Source organism: Cyanistes caeruleus, chromosome 12 (genome assembly GCF_971803275.1).
Source record: "Cyanistes caeruleus chromosome 12, bCyaCae1.hap1.1, whole genome shotgun sequence".
NCBI classification, from domain to species: domain Eukaryota; kingdom Metazoa; phylum Chordata; class Aves; order Passeriformes; family Paridae; genus Cyanistes; species Cyanistes caeruleus.
The window spans coordinates 21,075,060-21,097,017 of record NC_141712.1 but is presented as its reverse complement, the minus strand read 5'-3'; the positions used below and the strand labels follow the sequence as shown (position 1 = coordinate 21,097,017).

Genomic DNA, 21,958 nt, shown 5'->3' with positions numbered 1-21,958 from the left:
GCAGCATGTCTCGGTCTCACTCAGCACGTCAGAGCCCAGGCTGTACCCGAGGAGGAGGAGGGCAGAGCACAGCTCCCGAAACACGGGGCTGAGAAATTCCCCCTGTCCCTGCCAAGGTGGGGGGAGGCAGCCACATCCCCCAGCACCCAAATGAGAGATTCGTGGGATAGTTTGGGTGCAAAGGGACCCGAAAACTCATTCTGTTCCAGCTCCTGCCATGGGCAGGGACACCTTCCACATCCCAGGGTGCTCCAAGCTCCGTCCAGCCTGACCTTGGACACTTCCAGGGATCCAGGGGCAGCCACAGCTGCTCTGGGCATCCTGTGCCAGGGCCTTCACAAACAGGGGTTGTGGCACCCATGGCCCCAGCTCTCAGCCAGAGCTCCCTCTCTCCCTGCACAGAGGGCTGTGGAATTTCACACCCAATCACCAAGATTAGCAGCAAATCCCAAGATGACATTTGTTCAGGAGAAGAAAGAGAAGCCCTGACCAAGCAATTTCCCTTGCAGGGACAGTGTAGAAATAGCTGAGGAGGAAAGAATGCCCCTTTTCTTCCCATCCTGCCGCTGAGCGACTTTGCCAGCATCCATCAGCAAGCCCAAGAAAATAAACACGGCTCTGTGTATAAACACAGCAACCATCAAACAACATTCCCAAGTGCAAGGGACCCGCATTCCACTCCGGAGCACGCAGCTGCCTCCACTGTGGGTACGGACAGCAGTGCTCTGCCCCACGGAGCAGCACCACATCAAGCTGAGCAGGATGTCCAGAACAACCCCAAATTCAGGTGAGTGCAGCATGGATTGAGAACGAGCTCTGAGGTTTCCGTGCCAGGGCAGCAAGGGGATTTGGCTGACGGCAGACACACCTGGCAGGTGTCTGAAGGTGCCCTGAACAAGTCCTGGCCAGACTTCACCACACTCAAGGTGATACCTGAAGCAAAAACTCCTCACAGCCGATGGGAAAGCAGCAGGGAATGGGCAAGAAGCAGTGCCCAGGCTAAGGCTCCCAAACCAGAATTTTCTTTGCAGGTTTTCTAGCACCTCCTGAGAGCTGCAAAGTGCCCGCCAAGCCCGGCTCAGTCAGGTCACTGAGCACTTCCCACCCCTGGGGAGGTTCTAACACCTGGACAGCAGGAATCAACAGAGCAGCCACCACAAAAGGGCACACGATCTGTGTTCACAAACTGCTCCCAACTTCCATCCCTCTGCCTCCTCGGGTGGGAGATGAACACACAACATGGAAAGACAAGGTCACTTTTTGAGCCAAAAACACCAACTCTGGTGTGTGCTCTGCAGGTAAAGAAGAAGCAGAAGAGCTCAAAGTGTGGAGCTTGTATTTTAGAGTGCTTCTGAACCTGGGTCACGCAGAACCTCCCACAGACAGGCTGCAGGCACCCTCTCCACAGCCACACTCCTACCCAGAACATCTGTACAGGCTGCTGGGCCACTGCCATGCTCTGAAAATATAAATAGGTGTTAAATTCAACTCCATGTTGACAGTGTGACACGTCTCTCAGTAACCACAGCTCCAAAAGGAGCAGTGCTGAGCCACTCCAGCCCGGCAAGGAGGCAGGGCAGGGCAGGGCACAGAGCCAGGTGCAGGATGGCCTGCTGCCCAAGCATCTCACTTCCTTTGGAAGCAGCTGTTATTTCCCTGCAGCTCTGCTTCTCCTGCTCTCTCTGGACCTTTGTAAGCATCTCCCTGTGGCAATGGCCCAGAGGGGTATTGTACTTCCCAGCCTGGCCAGGGCTGTGCTTGAGGGAAGAGCTGGAGTTCCTGGGATCCCCATTTGAAGGGACCCCACTCTGCTGGTTTGCCTGGTCACAGCCTGCCCCACCCCCAGACAGACCATTTTTCAGCTGCCAGTGGAGCAACTGTTGGAAACACTCTGAGCCATCACAGACTTGATATTCCTCGAGACACCAGCCCTTAGGAGAGGCTCAGGCCAGCCACAGCCCAGCTGTGGAGTCACCCCTCTGCACTCCCAGCTGTGCTGCCCCTCAGCACAGGCCATCCCTGCTCCAGACCTCCCGTGCTGTGTGACAGGGGCTCCCTGTGAGATCTGGAGTGGGCTGCACAGCACAAGCACGATCCAGACACTGCCACAGCAACCCCTCCATAATGGGCACAGGGCATGGGACCCTCACCTCGCTCTGCTGCCAAAGCAGTTGGTGCTGGGAGGTTGGTGCCGGCCCTCCGTGGCCACAGCTGTGCTGGTGGGGTCCCGTCCAGGCACCTGGGACCCTGCATGGGGGAAGAACAAGGGCTGAAAAAAAGGATGATCCAATCTCCTTCCCTCCCTCCTGCCTTCCAGAAAGGAGCTCCAAAAACACAGCAGCCCCATCCCTTGCAGGACAGACCCCCAGCACCCAAGCACCCCCAACCCACACCACACAGCCTGGCGCCCCTAGCACGCCATAGCTCCATGGGGTCACAGGACTCTGCAGAGCTGGCAGTGCCAGGAGAGCACTGCATCCACAGCTCCCAGGTCTCACAGGTTTTGTCTTCCAGCAACAAAGAGAAGGAGCCAAGCAATGCACCAACCCCTGTTTTGTACAAGCTTCGCTCCCCTGGCAGCCCTGAGAGATCAGCCACCAGCCCACGACCCCACACATGCTCTGCCATGGGCAGCTCTTGTGAGTGCATCAGCAGACACTGACACCATTTCCTCAGCCCTCACAGCCAGCGAGGGAAGGGGCTGATCCGCCTGGAAGGCTGGAGGAGGGCTGGAGAAGGGCTGCTCCTCCCAGGCTGCTGGGGAGGCTGGTGTGAGCCCGTTGACGCTCCCGTTGCCGCACACTCACACCAGCGGGAGCCCACGGGGCCGGGGTCTCACCAGGCTGGGCTCTGGGACACTGTCCTGGGGTCTCACCAGGCTGGGCTCTGGGACACTGTCCCGGGGTCTCACTGGGGCTGGGCTCTGGGACACTGTCCTGGGGTCTCACCGGGGCTGGGCTCTGGGACACTGTCCTGGGGTCTCACTGGGGCTGGGATCTGGGACACTGTCCCGGGGTCTCACCAGGCTGGGCTCTGGGACACTGTCCTGGGGTCTCACTGGGGCTGGGATCTGGGACACTGTCCCGGGGTCTCACTGGGGCTGGGATCTGGGACACTGTCCCGGGGTCTCACTGGGGCTGGGCTCTGGGACACTGTCCCGGGGTCTCACTGGGGCTGGGATCTGGGACACTGTCCTGGGGTCTCACTGGGGCTGGGCTCTGGGACACTGTCCCGGGGTCTCACTGGGGCTGGGCTCTGGGACACTGTCCCGGGGTCTCACTGGGGCTGGGATCTGGGACACTGTCCCGGGGTCTCACTGGGGCTGGGCTCTGGGACACTGTCCCGGGGTGCCGGGCACTCACCCTCCGAGCCAGCGCTGCCGTCGGGAACGCTGCCCAGAGCAACAGCCGGCCCGTCCAGGAAAATCGTCAGCTCCCCACCAGACACAACGCTGCCTTTGTTCTCCGTCTGCAGGTCCAGGGTCAGCTGCCTGTTCTCCACTGCGGCAGACGGGACATGGAGAAAGAGACCCCCGGTCACCACAGGACACCAGCCTGGAGAAGGCTCCACTGCCCCAGCCCCCGTGTCAGCCTCCCGGGCTCCTCCAGGCCGCCCCCCATCCCCACTCCCTCGGGGCCGCCTGTCCCGGCAACCACCACTGGTGTCAGCCCCACACCTGCACACACCTACAGCGCTGCCAGAGGACCCCAGCCAGTCCCACCACCTGTTCCTCAGGAAGATCCTTCTTCAGCAGCCCTCGGGATCCCTTCACCCCTTTACTGGGGCTGCAGGTGCCCCAAGGCCCTGGCTGTGACAACAAGATGCCCATCGCTCACAGATCCAGGAGCTGGGGCTCTAGGGCAGACCTTGGCAGGAAAGCCAAGGGGTTTCACAGAATCACCAGGTTGAAGAGACCTTCAAGATCACTGGGTCCAACCCATGCCCTAACACCTCAACTAAACCATGGCACCGAGTGCCATATCCAGTGCTTTTTTAAACACATCCAGGGATGGTGACTCCACCACCTCTCTGGGCAGACCATTCCAATACTTTATCACTCTTTCCATAAAAAACTTTTTCCTAACATCCAACCTAAATTTCTCTTGGTTCAGCTTAAGACTGTGTCCTCTTGTTCTGTCAGTTGTTGCCTGGTGAAAAAGATCAACCCCACCTGACTACAAGCACCTTTCAGGGAGTTGTAGAGAGTGATAAGGTCACCTCTGAGTCTCCTTTTCTCCAGGCTAAATAACCCCAGCTCCCTCAGCTGTTCCTCACAGGGCTCATGTTCCAAACCCCTCACCAGCCTCATTGCCTCCCTCTGGAGGGGCTCAAGCGTCTCAAGGTCCTTCCTGAACTGAGGGGCTCCTTTAAGATGACTCATGGGGCAAGAGGGGTGACCATCCCTCCATCCACATCCACTGAAGGAAACTAGCACAGAGTGCTGTACCCAGACAGGAACACTGCTGGACTGCATTCACAGAAGGTTCTGGAGAGGTTGCCATGGGCTGGGAGGCTCCTGGAGACAGCTGCCAGCTCCACTCCCTCCTGTGCGAGCCAGTCTGGCTTCATCAGCAGCTTCAGCAAGGTTTTGCTGGTCCCTGGGGGCAACGGGGGCACAACACAACCCTCAGCACCAACCCCATCGAAGCAATGCCTGCCAGTGCCAGCCAGACCGAAACACCCGGCTCCGTCACAGAAGGCCAGAAAAATTTGGCTGCACCAGCCTGGGACACTGGCCCAGACACTCCCTGACTCATTTGCTCGAATAATATTTTTATTATCCATAGATTGCTCATGACACAATGGCACCATTTTTTAGCAACCTGCTTTGTCCCGGTGTGACGCAGGGATGGGGTGTGGCTCATCCAGGCCAGCAGGAGCAGGATGGCAGCACATCCCCATGGAGCCCTTGTCCCACCTTGAGCTACGAGCTGTCCTGCACAGGGACTTGACACTTCCTTCTCCAAGGCTCCCCAGAACCCAGTGACACAGGGTCTGCAGTGAACACAGGGCTGTGGGACTGGCGGCACTTGTGGATCTGAGGGAAGGCTCCAGTTTAGTCTCTAGTTTTAGTGCCAAGAAGGCAGGTGTCTCCTGCACAACAGGGGCACAGCTCTGTCACTGATCACCATCATCGGACAAGGGATTCTGCAGAGCCTGGTCTTCCCCTCTGCCTCACGGAGCTGCACTCTGCTTGCCTCTGTAGGAAACCGACCTCACAGACAGTTTTAAGAGCCCGAGACAGAAGATGCTACTGAGCACAGCCAAAAACCAGAACAAATCCAGACCCTGTTTCCCCCCTGGCTCCTCCAAGCCGTAGGAATCCACATTTTCTCCAGGGTCCCTCCACCCCCTCCACGCGCGCCGCGCTCCGGGGCCGCACAAGCCCTCATTGTGCGGGCGCCCAGCTGAGGCTCAAAGACAAGGTGTCTCCAAGTGGAGGATGTGAACATGAACCTCCCTGCCGGCTTCCTTCTCCCCCCCTCCAGCTTTTTTAAAGAAAATAAACACTCGCAGAACCTTCCACTCCCTGTCCCCGTGCAGCGTGCGGGACGCACAAAGGGACATTGCTGCTGCACCGACGGCGGGTCCCCCGAAGGGCCCGGCACAAAGGCTGCCTCTGTCCCGCCGGCTGCCAGAATGTCAGAGGGATTATTAGTATTTTGGGAGGGGGTCGGGGGGTGATTGGTCCTGAATAAGGTCTCAGTTTGGCTACTTCCAGTGCCCTGCACGCAGCATCAGAGCTCCCATTTAGCAGAGGTGAGCTGGAATTCCCACCCGGCCCATTAAGCGGATTTACGGCTCCACGAAAGGAGGCTGGGAGCAGCCAGCGTGGTAACAGCCCTGGGCCGAGCCCCAGCCCTGGGACCCCCGGGAACCACACGTGTCTGACCCCAGGGAGCTGCCACACGGGGTGGGCACCCCTCTGGAAGACCCTGTGTGAGTTGGCTCCATCTCCACAGCTGCGTCCCAGAAGATTTTCAGACAGATGACCAAAAATGAGCTTCCCAGTCTCTCAGCTTCCCAAACCTAGTGCCAGGCTCTTTGCCCAATCCCACTGGATGCAAAGGCCAGTTCCCATTCCAACAGCTCCATTTGATCATCTGGGTTTTGTCTGGGATGAACCAAAGCTCCCTCCTGCTGAGCAGGTGAACACTGGCTCAGCCTTTGTGCGTTCCCACAGAAGGAATGACTCCTTGCTACAGTGGCTACAGTCCCTCCAGGAACAAGCAAGGGGAAAGTTAAACCTGCCACAGACATTCCCAAACCAAGAAGGAACCCGGAGTTCAGGGGAAAGGATGATCTTTATTGTCCCATGAAAGTCTCCCCAGGGAAGCTTTGCCTTTCCTGCTGATCCAACCTCAACCACCAGCAGCTTAGAGACAACGGTGTCCCGCTCAACTTATCTGCCAGGGATAACCAGGAGGGCCTCAGGCTTCTGCATCTTTCCTCTAAAAGGTGACATGGGATGGGCACTCTCCAATCCCCCAACAACCCACTGGCTGGATGAGCGGTTTTGTGGGATTACATCCTGGCCATGGCAGCCAGCTCACAGAGCTGCTGGGACACGCAGCACAGCACAGCTCCTTTGGCATCACAGCCACAACAGGATGGAGCTGCAGTTTTCCAGAAGCTGGGAATTGCTGCTGGTGTCCTGGAGGATCCCAGGAGGCTACAGCCACTCTGCCTGTCCAGCGCAGCAGGGACCCTGTGGGCTCTGTAGAACCATGGAACGTGGTGCCGCTGGGCACACAGCGGGACCAGCACAACCAGCAGGGCCCAGTACGGGCTCCCACACAGCCCGGGATGCGAGGCCGGCCGGGAACAAAGAGGCGCCTCTGCAGCGGCGGCAGGGCAGGGGCCGGGGCCGGGGGCCGTGCCACGGCAAACGAGCTGTTTTATGGGAGCCCTGGGAGCGGCTCGGCTCCGGCAAGGCTCCAGCCCGTGTGGTGACTGAGCCGCTCCTGACCCACCTCTCCACCTCCCCGGCCAATCCCTGGGAAGGCAGCAGGGGCCGCCTGCCAGCGGAGAGGCCCCGCAGAGCTCCTGCGGCAGCCCGGCTGTCAGCTCCACAGGCTCTCACAGCCTGCCCGGGAGCTCAGGCCTCATCTCTGAGCTCTGCTTCCATGCTCCAGGCCCCAGAGCTGAGCCTTTTCCCCCTGAAGTGGGGCATGCTTGGCTGACAGCAGCATCCTGGCAGGCAGGAGCCTGGCACACACTGCCACAGGTGTCACCAGCACTGAGGACACTGTCCTGCCCATGGAGGAGAACCACAGGAACACCAACCCAAGGCCACCTCACAAATCAATATAGCTGATAAAGCCTCACCAAAACCATAACAAACCCAAGGAAGAGAGGGGCTGCTGCCTGGCAGGAGCTCACTCTTGGCTGAGCATTCTCAGGATGGGAGAGGAGGGCCAGGCCCCTCCAGTGGCAGCGGGCACATGCATTTCACTGCCCTTCACATGAAGCGTCTGACTCAGGATGGCTTGAAATCCCAGATGCCTCCTGCACGCCCTTGGCTGAGCCAGCCCCTTCCTCAGCCTGGGAGGCAGAGGGAACACACTCCCCTATTCCCAGGAGGTGAGAAGCCCCTGAGGGAGACATCTCCCAGGCTCCTGTGGGACCCCCAGCAGCCTCCGGCCCACTCAGACCTGCAGCAAAGCCCGAAGGCTGAGCACGAGCCTGCAGAGAAGAGGAGGAAGCAGATGCCAGCCCAGACAAGGAGGGCAGACAGGAGCAGACAGGCAGCACCTTCCTGGGCAGGGCAGGCTCTGCAGCTTTAAGAGTCCTTCCTCCCTCCCAGCCCACAGTGTCAAGGAAAAATCTGACACGTTTTTTCTGGGGGATGTTAACAGACAGGCTAGAACAGCCAGTTGCCTTTTCCATTCATTTCCCACACAGCCCCCCGGGACGGCTGGGAATGAAAGAGCCAATTGTGCCCCCGTGGCAGCGCAGGTAGGGCGGAACCGCGGCGGCTCCGGGAGCCCAGCACAGCCCTGCACACCTCGGGAAATAACGGCTGCAGGGGAGGGTGCCCAGGGACACAGGTCCCACAGCTGTGGGGCTGGCTGGCAGCTACCCCAGGAGAGCCAGCCCGAGGCACACATCCAAGTCCCCACAGGCCTCGTGAGAAGACAGCAGTAGCAGCACAGCTCCCACGTGTGTCTCACTGCCACAGCACCCAATGCCACCCAGAGCCACGGTGGCATGGCGGGGACACCAGTGTGGTTTCAGAGCTGGTGCCACCAGGGGAAGCAGCTCACCCCAGCCCCCAGCACTGGGGAGGGTCTGAACTGGCCCCAAATCCCTCGGGGCGCAGGAGGCCCCTCTCCTCACTCAATACCAGGTCTGTGTCTCACAAGCTTTGCTTGGAAGAGACAGAGCCAGCCTTTTCCAGCCCCGCGAGGCCGCTCGCACCGCCCCAGCCCTGAATGGCCGCCTTTATGTGGGAGCTGCTGTCACAAGCCACGCTCTGGCAGCCGCAAACAGCGGCAAATAGCAGAGGGGTTTGTGTTTCCGAGCCGGCTGCGGTGCCCGGGCTGACGCAGGTACGGCCTCCGGCACGCCCAGCCCGGGGCACACAACAGCACCTTGTTCCCTGGCGGGGAGCACAGCAGCCACTGCCCCGTCCCTGCCCCATCCCTGCCCCACCAGCACAGCCCACGGCCCCTCGGACGTACGTTTGCCACCGCCCTTGAGCAGGCTGCCCAGCCTGACAGAGGCGGTGCCCAGCAGCTCGTTCCTCAGCGTGTGACAGATCCACACCTTCAGCTCCAAGTGGCTCTGAGCCGTGACATTCCTGCAGAGACCACAGAAGGGGACTGTCACTGTGGCCTCACGCCTGCTCCGCACTTGGGGAGCAGGCAGTGCCACCAGCAAGGAGAGGAAGAAGCTGGATGAGGAAAGGGGCAATGGGAGACCCCCCCCTCCCACCACCCTCCCAGCCTGGCTGTCTCTGGCAGTGTCCCCATGCAAGGAGAAAGCTCTATGACACCTGAGTGTCCCCAGCCGGAGGCACAGCAGGGCACATGGGCCAGCCCCTGGCCAGCCCCACAACAGGGGTCACACAGACTCACAGGGTGAGGATCTCATTCCACAGCAGCTCAGAGACCCCCATCTGCTTCCCAGTCTTCTTGGTCTCGCTGGGCAGCCCGTCGCCGGCCACCTCCACGTAGCAGTTCATCCGTGCTGGGCGGCTCTGGGCCTTGGGCTTCACAGACACAACTGGGCAGGGACAGGCACAGGGTCAGGCCTGCGAGACACCTTGTCCCCTGCCCTGTCCCCTACCCTGATCACCCCCCCAACCCCTGCCAGCCACGACTCACAGCAGAGTGCTGGGAGAGGGGCAGTGGGGAGCAATGCTCCTGGTGGCAGTGATGGCTGGCACCAAGCCCTGACCGTGCCTGTCCCCAGCTTCCCCCCACCGAGGCTGGCAGGATTGCCACCGTGCCCACAGACGCCTCCCTACCCCAGGGCACGGGGACAAGATGGGACGGCGCACCCCCAGGCCAGCAGTGCCTGCGGAGGGGCAGAGCTGGATGTGGCTCCGAGGGGACGCAGCTCCGGGTGCCGGGAGCCATCTCGCGGCCACGGCAGCAGCAGCGCGGCCCCGGCAGGGCCCCGGAGCCACGTCCCCACGGCAGCCGGGCGGGGGAGGCGGCCAAACCCAGCCCGTGGCACACAGGGCAGCACTGGCCACCCCCAGCCCCTGCTCCCCACGAGTGTCCGTGTGCTCAGCCCGGGTGCAGGCAGGGCACACAGCCACGTTCCTGGCAGTGGGAATCCCAGCGAGGCAGCAGGACCCACCTTTCACGGAGAGCGGGGACTTCTCGCAGGGCAGCCCGGCCCTGGCCCTGCTGGAGCTGGCAGCGGCCATGGCATCACCCCCAGCTGGAAGCAGAGAGAGGAGACACCTCAGTACCGCTCCCACGGCACCCAGGGAGCCCAAACACAGCCCGATGGTGCTGTGAGTGCCTGGCATGGCAGGGACATGGGGAAAGGGCTGGGCAAGCCCAGGACATGCAGGCTCCCTCAACTGATAAAGCAGCCCTGCACCAACACTGAGTCCCCAGGAGAGCAACCCCTGCCCAGCAGTGCCCCGAGCTGCACTGGGCAGTGCTGCCTGCAGACACCCCTCTGGGCACCTGAAGCCCTGAGCCACAGCCTGTCAGTGCTGCTGCAGTACAGAGCAGCCACCAAAGCCTTGCCCTGGGGGACACTGACTCACCACACATCACCAACAAGATGGCAAGGACATGGCAGTGGCACCGGCTGGACAGAGGAAGGTCTGCTCACAGCATGGGGACCACATCCCTCAGGGGCAGCCCTGGTCTCATTACGGAACCAAATCCCACAGGATCACTGAGGTTGGGAAAGGCCTCCCAGACCATCGTGCCACCCCCCGGACGAGAAGGACACACTGTGACACCAGGGAGGGTGGCAGGACACGTGGCCAGGGCCTCTGCCCAAAGCAGCGACCACAGAGCGCAGGGATGAGGTCACACATCACGCAGGAGCACGAGACACTCCACTGGGACCACAGAGTCAGCCCCGGGCCTGCTCCAGCCTCCTGAGGCCTGCAGAGGATGGGGGCCAAGGTCAAGGCCCAGCACCCCAGTGGAGAGCTGCCTGGCCAGGACCACTGCCAGCCTCCCCCTGCCCTGATCAGGGCAAGCAGGAAAAGAGGGAAGCAATTCCAGCCTCTCTCCCTGTGCAGGAGCCTCTTCCCTGCCCTCTCTCTACATCCTCCTTAAACTGTACCGAGCTCCATCTCTTGGCAGATTCCTCTGAAACTCCCTCTCCCAGGGTCTCTGCTCTCCATGCCAGCACAACAAACCCTGCCTGGCACCCCAAGGCCTGGCTGTGCCTCGTACAGCCCCCACCTCTCCCTGCAAGTCCCCGTTTGGCACTGCCCGAACACTGTCCTGGCTCCATCCCTCAGCAGCCACGGCTCCTGGACACATCCCAGCCTCCTGCCCCTCACCATGAGGGGGTCACTCACTCCCATCCCAATTACCCCAGCCCACAGATCACCCTGACCTTTCCCGAGGCCATCAGATACTCCTGGTCCTCACGTCCCCGGCCCCACATCACACGGATTCCATCGGGGCCATGTCCCTCCTGTGCCAGCCCGTGCCCAGGCCTGTCCTGGCTGTGCTGTCTCCATCCTTCTTTAAAATCCTGACTCTTTTCCCCATTCCCTCTTTTTCTGACTCCACACCATTTCTCTGTCGGTTTCTCTGACACCCCCAGTCACGTCAACAAACACCTCTGGGTCCCCAGAAGCGCCTCGGTGCCCAGTGTCGCTCCCCGGGCACAGCTTTCCTGTCCCGCGGCCTCTTCCCGCCCCGCACTCCCCCTCAGCCGAGCGGGGCCGGGACCGGCCCGGGCCCGCACCCTTCACACGGCGGGATCCCCCTTGGCCAGGCCGAGGCCTCCCTTCCCTCCCCGGCCTCACGTTTCCGGCAGCCCGGCCCGGCCTCCCGGGTCACCCGCGGGGCCGCAGCAAACACCGAACCCGCCCTGGGACCGGCCGGTCCGGCCCCGCAGCCCCGCACAGAACCGGGCCGGGCGCTGCGGACACCGCGCAGAGAAGGCGGCGCCCGAGCGCCCCACAGGGCCCCGCTGTCCCGGGCCGGTACCGGCACAGGCTGAGCAGCTCCCGGCGGCCGGAGCGCCCCACCAGGCCGTGTCCGGCGGGCGGACGGGAGCGCCCCGGCTTGGGACGGGAAACGAAGAGAAGCCAAGCCAAGTCCAGTCCAGTCCAGTCCAGCCCAGCCCAGCCCAGCCCAGCCCGTCCCGTCCCGTCCCGTCCCGTTCCGTTCCGTTCCGTTCCGTTCCGTTCCGTTACCGGCGGCCACTCCGCTCCCGCTTCCCGGCTCCAGCTCCCGCCGTCATGTGACCCCGGCCCGTCACGTGACCGCGCCGGCCGGAAGCGCTCCCGCAGCACGGCCGTCGCTCCCGGCGTGCCTCGACCAAACTACAACTCCCGGCGTGCCCCGCGCCCGGACCACAACTCCCGACGTGCTCCCCAAGGCGATTCGACGGTGGCCGGAGTGGGCCATGGGGCACTCAGACATGGCGCGTGTTCCGCACGTCGTGGCCGACACGGGCGCGTTCCTGAGCGCGGCCCCGTTGCAGGTACCGGGGGAACACCGGGGAGACACCGGGGGGACGGGGGAGACAGGGGGTTACGGGCCGGTGTGACGGCGCTGCCCGCAGGACATCGCAGACGCGCTGTACACCGTGCCCGAGGTGCTGGCTGAGATCCGCGACCGGCCCGCTCGCCGCCGCCTCGCCGCGCTGCCCTGCGAGCTGCGGCTCCGCCGCCCCCGCCCCGAGCTGCTGCGCCTCGGTGAGTGCCGGGCAGGCCCCGGTAGCGGCTCCTTTCCCCCTGCCGGCTGCCGCGGCCCGGCCCGACGGCCCCGCTGCTCCCCGCCCGCAGTGACCGAATTCTCCAAGAAGACCGGGGACTACGCGAGCCTCTCGGCCGCCGACCTGCAGGTGCTCGCCCTCACGTGCCAGCTCCAGGCGGAGATCGACGGCCCCGGCTGCCTCCGCTGGGAGCCGCAGGACAAGGTAGGATGGGCGCGGGCGGGGGCCCGGTGCCAGCGCCGCCGCCGCTGACGGCCCGTGCTGCCCCGCAGGTGCGGCTCAGCTCCACCCCGCGGCACCCCGAGGCTCCCCTGCACCTCGCCGGCTTCCACCTGCCCGCCAAGGTAAGGCCCGGCGGGAGGGCGAGGGGCTGCGGCCCCTGGGAGCCGCGGCTGAGGGCTGCCCGTGCCGTGTCCCCAGCACAAGGCCGCGGGGAAGGGCCCGCGCCAGCCCGGCCCCGGCAGCGGCCCGGCCCCGGTAGAGAGCGACCCGTTCGGATCCTTCCTGTACTGGCGGCCGCCCCTGCCCAGCATCGAGGAGGAGCTGCGGGAGCTGCTGGTGAGAATCTTCGGGGCTCTTCTTCCTGTCCTCGCTGTGCCGTTTCTGGCTGGCCTTTCCCGACCCCTCTGTGCCGCCCTGACCCTCTCCTCCCCCCGCATGGCCCAGGCCATCTCCGGCAGCCCCGAGCCCCCCGAGGAGCACCGGAGCCCTGCAGGTGGGGCCAGCGCCGGTGAAGAAGAGGAGGAGGAGGAGGATGATGATGAGGAGAGCGATGATGAAGGCTGGATAACTCCCAGCAACCTGAAGCAGGCCCAGCAGGACACGGGGCACTGCGACACTGCTCCCATCGGTGTCCAGGTTGGCTGTGTCACCACAGACTTTGCCATGCAGGTGCGTGCTGGGGGACTCTGACCTTGGGGCTGCTCCCTCCAGGGCAGGGCTGAGTCCCTGGGCAGGGGAGAGCAGCTTTGGGACAGCTCCCTGTGTCAAAGCAGCAGGGTCTCAGTCCCAGAGGCCTCTGCAAAGCCTGTTGGGCTCTCACTGCCCCAGCTGCTGGCATTCCCAGCTGCTGGGGTCGCGGTGTGCTCTTGCAGAACGTGCTGCTGCAGATGGGTCTCCACGTGCTGGCCGTGAATGGGATGCTGATCCGCCAGGCCCGGAGCTACATCCTGCGCTGCCACGGCTGCTTCAGGTGCTGGGGCTGATCCCGGGCTGGGCCTGTGTTCCAGGGCCCCAGGAGCTCTGAACCCCCTCTGTCCCACCCTCACAGGACCACCTCGGACATGACCAAGGTGTTCTGCCCCCACTGCGGTAACAAGACCCTCAAGAAGGTGGCAGTGAGTGTCAGTGACGATGGGAGTCTCCACATGCATTTCTCCCGCAACCCCAAGGTGCTGAACCCCCGGGGGCTCAGGGTGAGTACCCCAACAGAATCCCTGAGGTTGGAAAAGACCATCAAGATCATCAAATCCAACTGTGACCTTTCCTCACCTTAACCCCAGCCCAGAGCACTGAGTGCCACGTCCAGTCCTTGGACACCTCCCGGGGTGGGGACTGCAGCACCTCCCTGGGCAGCCCCTTCCCATGATTAACAACCCTTTCTGGGAAGAAATTCTTCCATTGGGGGCGCAGGGACAGGAGCCCAGCCTGTGGCTGGCAGATTGGAGGTAATCACAGCAAACAGAGAACATCCTTCAGATGTTGCACTTGGACCCCAGGCTTTTTGGGCTTCCCTGCTCAGCTCTCCAGGGGGCTGTGGCCACCTGGGAGTCCCCGGGAGCCGGGGCTGATCCCTCCTGTCCCGCAGTACCCGGGGCTGATCCCTCCTGTCCCGCAGTACCCGGGGCTGATCCCTCCTCTCCCGCAGTACCCGCTGCCGGCGCCGCAGGGCGGGAAGCACGCCAACAACCCGCACCTGGTGGAGGACCAGCGCTTCCCACAGCAGCGCCTGTCCCGCAAGGCCAGGCAGAAAACCGATGTCTTCGACCCCGACTACCTGGCCAGAGCCTCTCCCTTCGCCGAGAACGACGTGCACAGCCGGGCCGCGCACCTGCACCTGCGCGACGCCGCCCTGGGCGCCGGCCGCCGCCGCCTCAACCCCAACGCCGTCACCAAGAAGTTCGTGAAGAGGAGGTGAGGGGCAGGACGGGCCCTGCCTGTCCAGGTGTGGTGGTGGCTCTGCCAGGGCCAGGCCATCCTGTCCCCGCTGCGCTGGTGCCCAGAGAGCCGCCGTGGCCCTGGGCAGGGGCCATGTCACCCAATAAACACCAAACCCCAAAGCACCGTGACTCGCTCCCATTTCTGCAGCTGCCTGTGCCAGGGGGAGCCTTTCTCTGAGCCTCGAGGGCTGGGACAGAGGGAGGGAGGATTCCTTGGATCTTTTGCCCCATGGGCTAATGAGCTCCAGAAGAACAGAAGCCCAGGGCAGGGCTTGGCAATGCTCAGGGCTGAAGGGGGAGACTCTGGGGTAAAGCTTTTTGGATAAATCTGCTGAAATCTTCCACTATTGACTGTTGGGCCCAGCTCCTGCTGCAGTTTCTCTGTAACCCTGCTGAAACTGTTCCAAATGAGGAAATAGCTGATACCAGCTGTGGTCCCTGGTCCTGGGGAGTCACAGGAGAGGGGAATGCCCCAGCCCCAGGGCATTTTTAGTGTGTCAAAGCTGCAGATAAAGGGCGCTGGGTAAGGCACCCACACATCCTGCTGAGGACAGGCACGTCCCTGGGGCAGACTCTGCATCTCCCCCAGTGCCTCAGAGACAGAATCCTGGGCTCTGGAAGCTGTTCCCTTGGTCACAGCTTGTGGGCTGGGTTGAGCAGCCCCCCGAGGGTGACTGGGGATCCCACCCCTCCCTGTGATTCCCAAGGACCTGTTCCTGCAGCAGCTGCAGCGTCCCAGGCACGGCTCTGGAGATGCCCTTGGAAAAACCATCACAAGACTTTACACTGTAAAATGAAAACTTTCATCGTTTATTCTCGACTGCAGCTGTTTACAGAAATATAGTTGCGAGTATACAAATGTCCCAATAGAAGCAAAATATTTTTATTTTTTTTAATATTCAACAAGTTATCACAGGAGAGCTAAAAACATAGATGCAAATAAAATATCCCCTCATAGACAAACTGAAAACACCGGGAATCAGTGCTTGGAAAACCCACCTACGAAAGCCATATACACAGAACTGCACAAAGGAGTATCTGGTGCTACTTTCACACTGCAGGACACAGAAGAGGCAGCTCAGCGGTCGAGGGTGCACCCAGAACATCTGGCAGGCAGGGGAGAGCCCACCAGAGGTGCAGGGACAGAGACGGAGGTTGGAGCTCTGCTCTGAAGGGCTGGAGCTTAAGTCAGCATCAGCTCAGATGGAAATAATTTAAATTGTCTCCTTTTATCCAGAATAAAAAAGCTTCAGGAATGCTGCAGGCTGCTAAGAATACTGGAATGGGGTCCCAGTTCTGCAACACCCAAAGAGCCACTTCCAAACAGGAACTTCCCCTGGACACGTAACCCCAGGGGCAGCCACGGTCCTGCCCAGGGCGCTCGGGCCAGACCCCGTTCCATGGGGCAGCTCCAGGGCCAAAACCAAGCCCAGGCCATTTCTTTACCTGCCAGGTGAACCCAGGACCCTTCCCTAATCACAGGCCTGGAGCTGGAATGTGTCACAGGGGGCTGCTGGGTGTGGGAACCTTGGAACCTGAACAGGGGGGTCAGTGACCAGGGAATCCCTGGATTCCTTGCCCTGTCCCTACACACTGAATGGCACTGGGCAATTTAATGAAGTGTAACAGCACAAATGACAAATCTCTGGAAAAAGCAGAGTTCAGCTCTGCAAACTCCAAGAGAACAAAGAACACTGGCTCTCAGTGTGGTGGAGGTGATCTAAGAAAACCTGTACCAGGACAACACTGATCCACTCATGACAATTCCAGTGGAACACAGATTTGGAATTGAAAGTCATGTTGGACACCATACACACTGCTGATTGTATGACCTGATTTAATGGCTGGAGCTGTCAGGGGAGGTTTAGGGTGGATATCAGAAGAGGTTCTTCCCCCAGAGGCTGCTGGCACTGCCCAGGGAATGGTCCCGGCTCCGAGGCTGCCAGAGCTCCAGGGGAGTTTGGACAGCGCTCCGGGGGTGCCCAGGGGGGATTGTTGGGTGTCTGTGCAGGGCCAGGGGTTGGACTGGATGATCCCTGTGGTCCCTTCCAGCTCAGGATATTCTATGATTCTTAGGGTTTCATTCCTCACACATCCTGCAAGAAAGAAATCAGCTCGAGTCGTGGCAGGTTCCTCACGGACAGAATCCAAGAGGAGCTCCACTGGCTTTCAAGAAGTTCTCTACATTTTGACTGTTGCACTACTGAGTCATTAAAAAAATCAGTTTACAGACTCTTGCCCTCTTGGGAATAAAGAGAAGTGGCAGAGGAGTTTCCTCTCCAGCACAAGCAGGGACCTTTTGCTCCACAGTTACAGCCCATGTCAGCCCAGCCAGCCCCTGCACAGCACAGCCACCAGCAACCCCTGTCTGCAGCAGCTGCTGCGAGCCTGGCCATGGAAAAGGCTCTGGAGCGCCTGCAGGGAAGCCCATCCTCAGCCTGGGAGTCACTTCTATCCTAAACCACATCTGCAAGTATAAACTAAATGATATAAAAATACAAAAGTGGCCACAGCTGCTTCCAACCCGCGGATCCCGGCGAGGTTCCCAAGCAGAGCAAGTTCTGGAGCCACGTCACCAACAGGGCCAAACATCCAGGACTGAGAGGTGTGAGACAGCTACTCATGAGTTACTACAAAAACCTCCTACTGAGGAAAAGGAATATTATTTCATGTTTATAAAAATGCAAATATAACAGTATTCTATGCATGTGTCTACTATTATTTATATATAATAATCTGACTCCTCTATATACATATATATAATCCTAGAATATACAGGCAGTGCATATTTACATCCCTATACAGACTGGGAGAGGAAAAGCCTCTCCTCCTATGTAACCCCCGAGTCCCCCACTCCCCCCTGGAGAATTTCACAAGTTCCCTTCTGCAGGAGTTTACCCCCTGCTGCATTTTTCCTTGTTTCTACCACGTTTATCCCATTTCCAACGCTGACCCTCGGTGCCGTGGCACAGACGCCCTGCCCGGGGCACCACAGCTGGCACAGCTGGCACAGCTGGTCTGAGCAGGAACACAAAGTGCTCACAGGCTGCCACAAAGGACTAAACAAGGCTGAATTAAAACAAAGCCCCTGAATCCCACAGCATCCCACTGCTGTTTCCTTTTAGCTTCTATGGAATGGAGCCCCCCTGAGCACAAAACCCATCGACTCCTCAAAACTCAGTTTTGCACTGAAGTCATCACCAGTGCCCAGCATTTCCTGTTCTCTCCTTCCACCTACACAGCTCGGAGCAGCCCAAGCAACTCCCTCTCCTCTCTCCTGCTGCCCTCCCTCAGATCCAGGTCTGTGCTCCCTCTGCTCTCCCCCAATGGCCCTGGAAAAGGAACACAACAGTTTGCCAAGCAGAGGCACAAGAAAACAGGAATAAAAATCCGTTCAGACATATTTTCCTTTTAGAAATTAACTTCTAAATCAAAGTATCAATGGAAAGTTTAAAAAACAAAGTTCAGCTTATGTCAGTGAGGGGAATGGCCACTGACACAGCTGCTTCCAGTAAAAACCTGCAAAGTTATGTTTAACTGCTCATGCCTTGTTTTATCTCCAAACTACAGGGGAAGCAGTGATGAGAAATAATCGTAATCACTGATCAGAGAGTGGACATCCACTTCAGAACAGCCAGCCTGGAGTTATTTCTTGAACTAGATTTGTGTTAAAATAAGAGAAAAGTGTTTGGCTTTCTGCAAGATCAGGCAGTGAGGAGGCAATTAACAACAAAACAAGTGTTAATTAAGCACAAAGCACCAGTAACTCCTTTACTCCAGAGGAGATGTTCAGCTCAAACTGTGCACAAAGTGTTGGCTCTGTGGATTCTGTGCTCTGGGCACACCCAGGGTAAAGCCGAGGGGACATGGTGGGGGTTGGCAGCTCCATCTCCCCCAGCTCTCACCTGTGCCCACAAATGGGTGCTCTGGGACCCCCCAGGACCCCCCAGGGATGCTGGATTTACACAGACTGACAGCTCAGGATCCTCTCTGTCACCCAAAGGGCCCAGGCAGGATGCCAGTGCTCCGTGTGCTCTGGGAACGCAGGGGCCAGAGAGAAGCTCTGCTGCCCAGCCTCAACTGCTAAAAATGTCACAAGTGAATGTTCAGGCCCCTGGTTAAACACAGATGTGGCTCAGGCTGTGCTCCCTGCCAGGACACCCTGCAGCCTCTCCTTGGCTCTTCTGGAGCTGATCCAGCCCCTCCGCCCTCAGAGCCGCTGCCGAGCACGCGCCAACCACTGAGCGACCTCTTCAGTCACACAAATACTTTTTGTAACCAAATCACATGTTCAAAGTGTTGTACATTTAAACATTGACCTAAAATGAACAAGTAAATCTAACACGAGGAAAGGAAGGTGTTTCCAGAAGGGAAAACTGAGATAGCACAGCCCTTGGTTGGTTTTTTGTGTATGGTTTTTTTCTCTCTTCTCTTCGTAAGTGACCTCAAACGCCCACAACTCAAACATACCCTTCCCTGGAGCTGTGGCAGGCCTGGGATGAGATTCTCTTCTGGGCACTCATCCTGTTCCACGGAGAATTGGTCCCTGGTGACTTGGCACTGACCAACAAACGGAGAGAGCCCTTCGGAACAAGGAGCAAACTGCAGCAGCGCACGAGCGAATCCATCGTTCCTGTCACTCCTCTGTGTGACACCCAAAGGCTCATCCTGGGACACACGTCCTGCAAACACCACCAGTTCCTTTCCCAGTGAGTGGCTATGGACTTCCACAGCCCTCTGGACGTTGTTGGGTCCATTGTTGTCAGGCTGAGCAGCCCCACACAGCAGCTGGGCACTGCTGGGGGCCGCTGCTTTCGTGTTGTGAACCATTACAAGGTGTTGGTAATGTTTTGTCTTAGCAGGGGGAAAAGAAGTAAAATACAGAAAGAAAAAGTCTGGGTCGGGGGTTAAAGCAGCTCTGGACATGATGCAGCAGGGAATTCTTTCTGTCCTGATTAAAATTTCCAACATTTGCGCATAATCATAAATTAGGAGTTAAAACACAGAGGCGCTAATAATAAAATATTAAATAGGCAATGAGAGTAGAGAAAAGCTGAATGGCTCATTCTGAGGGAAACCCCAATATTTCATATTTTATATAATCCTAAATGCCTGTGGGTTTCCTGGCTAGGCTGTGAGTGAGGGACACACCAAACACAGAGCGAAGCTTCTCGTGGCCAGCTGGACCAACACTGCCTGATGGAATGGCGAGAGATGAACACGTTATTTATGTTGCAAAAAGTACTTAAATACTCAATAAAGACATAACAAACCCCACCCCACCCCACTGTTATCAGACGCCACGTTGTGGTAGAACATCAGACAAACTCACAAATTTACCACAAAAATGTGTGGCAAAAAGAATATTTTATATATATGTATATATATAAATTTTTTATATTTATGCCAATGTACTCACTCAGTACAAATAGCAAAATAGTTATACCATTTCCTAAATACAAAATATAGCTTTCCAAAAAAATGAAACACACATTAGATATAAACCATCCAAAACTTGAACGATTGAAAACTGTATTCAAAATTAAATGACCCAGAGCAGGTCTCTTTCTGAAAAGTTCCCTTCATATCGGCAAGAAGCCTTACTACTGAAAACGTAATTCAATGCCTCTCAATGAGAGAGAGAAAGAGAGAGACAGAAAGAGAAAGTGAACGTCGTGACAGACCAACAAACGGGGGAAATCCAGGAAAACCAACAAAAAACTCTACACGGCTCAACTACGCACACGAGTTAAGGGGAAAACACACAGTAAACAGACTCGAGGAACTTAAAAAAAAAAACCCATTTACAGACTGTTCTTTTGTTATTTCAAATAACAAAAATGAAAAATGCCGTGATACCAGCTAGACTCTAGCGAGGCGGAACGGGCGCCGCGGGAGCGGCTCGGCTCCGGCGGCAGCAGGAGGAACACGGATCTGAGCGAGGCTGTAGGGAGAGATCACACGCTGTCCGGAGAGTTGAAGCACCCAAAAAAATCCACATGCCTCACAATACACCTGCATGGTCTGGAGTGGGTTGTTTTTACATTCGGTAACATCAGTCAATGATTTATTCCTTAATTAAACACGACAATCTAGAAACCAGACTCGGGGCTCGGTGGTAGAAAAAGGAAAAATCACTTCAGAACTGCGATGAGCTCCATGTGCTACAGAGATGCAACAGCTCAGGATGAAGTGATGTTTTAAGAAGGCTTAAAAATGATGCAATTTGCCCCCTACTTGGAGTAAAGCCAAGCTGAAGATTTCCATCAGTCACAGCTGGAGGTGGCGGGTTAAGGGGGATTCCTGCGATTAGAAGGTGGTGGAGAAATTGCTTCCTCTCTCCTTACTCCTTGATTATTTGTCAAAGCTTCTACTGACTAAGCAATTTACTGCCAAGGATTCCTAAAAGCTGTTTCTTTAGCTTTAAAGCCAGTAGGATATTTATGTCATTTTTTAAAAACACAATACAAAACTGAGGGAGAGAAAGAAAACCATGGAAAGAATGAAAGGGAGAAGAAGGCTGGTTTGGGAACAGCTCATGAGGCTTTACAGAGCTCTAACCCATCAGTCAGAACAAGAGACACAGAGGAGTCCCTTTCTCAGCCACACAGAATGCTCTTTCCAAGCTGAAGGTGTTTTGGAGAAGATTTTAAGATCAATTGGAAGTTCCCCTTCATTTCTTCATTTTGTAGAGCCACCAAACCCTTGCTCTATGTACAGCTCCACATAAGGGATGTGGAAAACCGTTAATCCCATTCTCAGATGGGAACTGGTTATTTACAGCAGCAATTCTCTGCTTGGTTATTACAGTTATCAATACTTCCAGCTAATAAAGGGAGGGTTTGGCTCTCCCACTCCGTGTCAATCGAGAGATCCCTTCACTTACTGACAGCTGAGCCACGGCTCGGGGCAGAGGCAGCTGCTGTTTCTGCTGCACGAGCTTCCTGAGGGAAAAAAGGGATGTGAAGAAGGAATAGGAGGGAAAAAGTAAACGTGGTAACATGGATTACCTTCCAACAACAATAATAACTGACCAGATATGCTTTAAATTCCAAGAGCCCCCACTGTAATGAGGTTTATGAACCTGGTAACAGCCCAACCCCACGCCCCAGTAACACAAAGCATAACTCCTCAGCATTATTGGCACTGTGGAGCTCAAATTCCATGGTCATGGCCTCAGGTCTGCCACTGGCCACGCGTGTGCTCTTTAAAGAGGCCACTTTTCCACAGAAGCAATTGGTTCCACGCAGCCTAATCCAGAGTTGGAAGGTCTGACAGGATCTGGGAAATCGTCTCTTTTTTTTCTTCACGGGATTTCTGCATGAGAAAACAAACAGAAAAGTCAGGCCTAACTAACCACAGTCCCCCCTTTCCTTCTGTGCAGTGGCTTCATCTTCAGGGTGTTCCTCATGAGTGGGCAC

General features: G+C 58.0%; 3 protein-coding genes across 22 annotated transcripts in view; 1 reads left to right on the top strand and 2 right to left on the bottom strand.

The window, feature by feature from the left end:
- The window catches only part of WWP2 (WW domain containing E3 ubiquitin protein ligase 2), a 30,792-nt gene extending 18,690 nt beyond the window's left edge, over positions 1–12,102 (bottom strand). Inside the window, exons 1-7 of one of the 10 annotated variants that reach the window (XM_086847980.1) lie at positions 11,855–11,909; positions 9,811–9,894; positions 9,081–9,228; positions 8,685–8,803; positions 3,339–3,500; positions 3,096–3,300; positions 2,151–2,879 (exon numbers count right to left, since the gene is read on the bottom strand). In XM_086847980.1, coding sequence (XP_086704106.1) covers positions 2,151–2,347 — 197 coding nt within the window. In that variant the 5' untranslated portion in view covers positions 2,348–2,879; positions 3,096–3,300; positions 3,339–3,500; ... (2 more) ...; positions 9,811–9,894; positions 11,855–11,909. Of the gene's footprint in view, positions 1–2,150; positions 3,501–8,684; positions 8,804–9,080; positions 9,229–9,810; positions 9,895–11,043; positions 11,344–11,645 lie in introns of those variants that run through there. The other 9 variants (XM_086847975.1, XM_086847972.1, XM_086847978.1 and 6 more) reach the window with 9 other exon arrangements.
- On the top strand, positions 12,053–14,657 carry NOB1 (NIN1 (RPN12) binding protein 1 homolog). Its single transcript, XM_086848061.1, has 9 exons — positions 12,053–12,144; positions 12,226–12,358; positions 12,449–12,582; positions 12,651–12,722; positions 12,799–12,936; positions 13,045–13,269; positions 13,473–13,570; positions 13,649–13,793; positions 14,246–14,657. The coding sequence occupies exons 1-9, from the start codon at positions 12,067–12,069 to the stop codon at positions 14,513–14,515; spliced, it is 1,293 nt and encodes a 430-aa protein (XP_086704187.1). The 5' UTR covers positions 12,053–12,066; the 3' UTR covers positions 14,516–14,657.
- A 669-nt stretch (positions 14,658–15,326) lies between these two features.
- The window catches only part of NFAT5 (nuclear factor of activated T cells 5), a 55,650-nt gene continuing 49,018 nt past the window's right edge, over positions 15,327–21,958 (bottom strand). For 7 of the 11 annotated variants that reach the window (XM_086847960.1, XM_086847957.1, XM_086847953.1 and 4 more), the window contains one exon: positions 15,327–21,854. Coding sequence is in view for 1 of the 11 variants with exons in the window: in XM_086847955.1 (XP_086704081.1) it covers positions 21,844–21,854 (11 nt within the window). In the remaining 10 variants the exon portion in view is untranslated. The remainder of the gene's footprint in view (positions 21,855–21,958) is intronic. The other 4 variants (XM_086847959.1, XM_086847952.1, XM_086847954.1 and 1 more) reach the window with 2 other exon arrangements.

Coding starts and splice junctions, on each gene's coding strand:
- NOB1 (XM_086848061.1), top strand. CDS start 12,067: ATGGGGCACTCAGACATGGCGCGTGTTCCGCACGTCGTGGCCGACACG. Junction 12,937..13,044: donor AGGAGCTGCGGGAGCTGCTG/GTGAGAATCTTC, acceptor CGCATGGCCCAG/GCCATCTCCGGCAGCCCCGA. Junction 13,794..14,245: donor TGAACCCCCGGGGGCTCAGG/GTGAGTACCCCA, acceptor CCTCTCCCGCAG/TACCCGCTGCCGGCGCCGCA.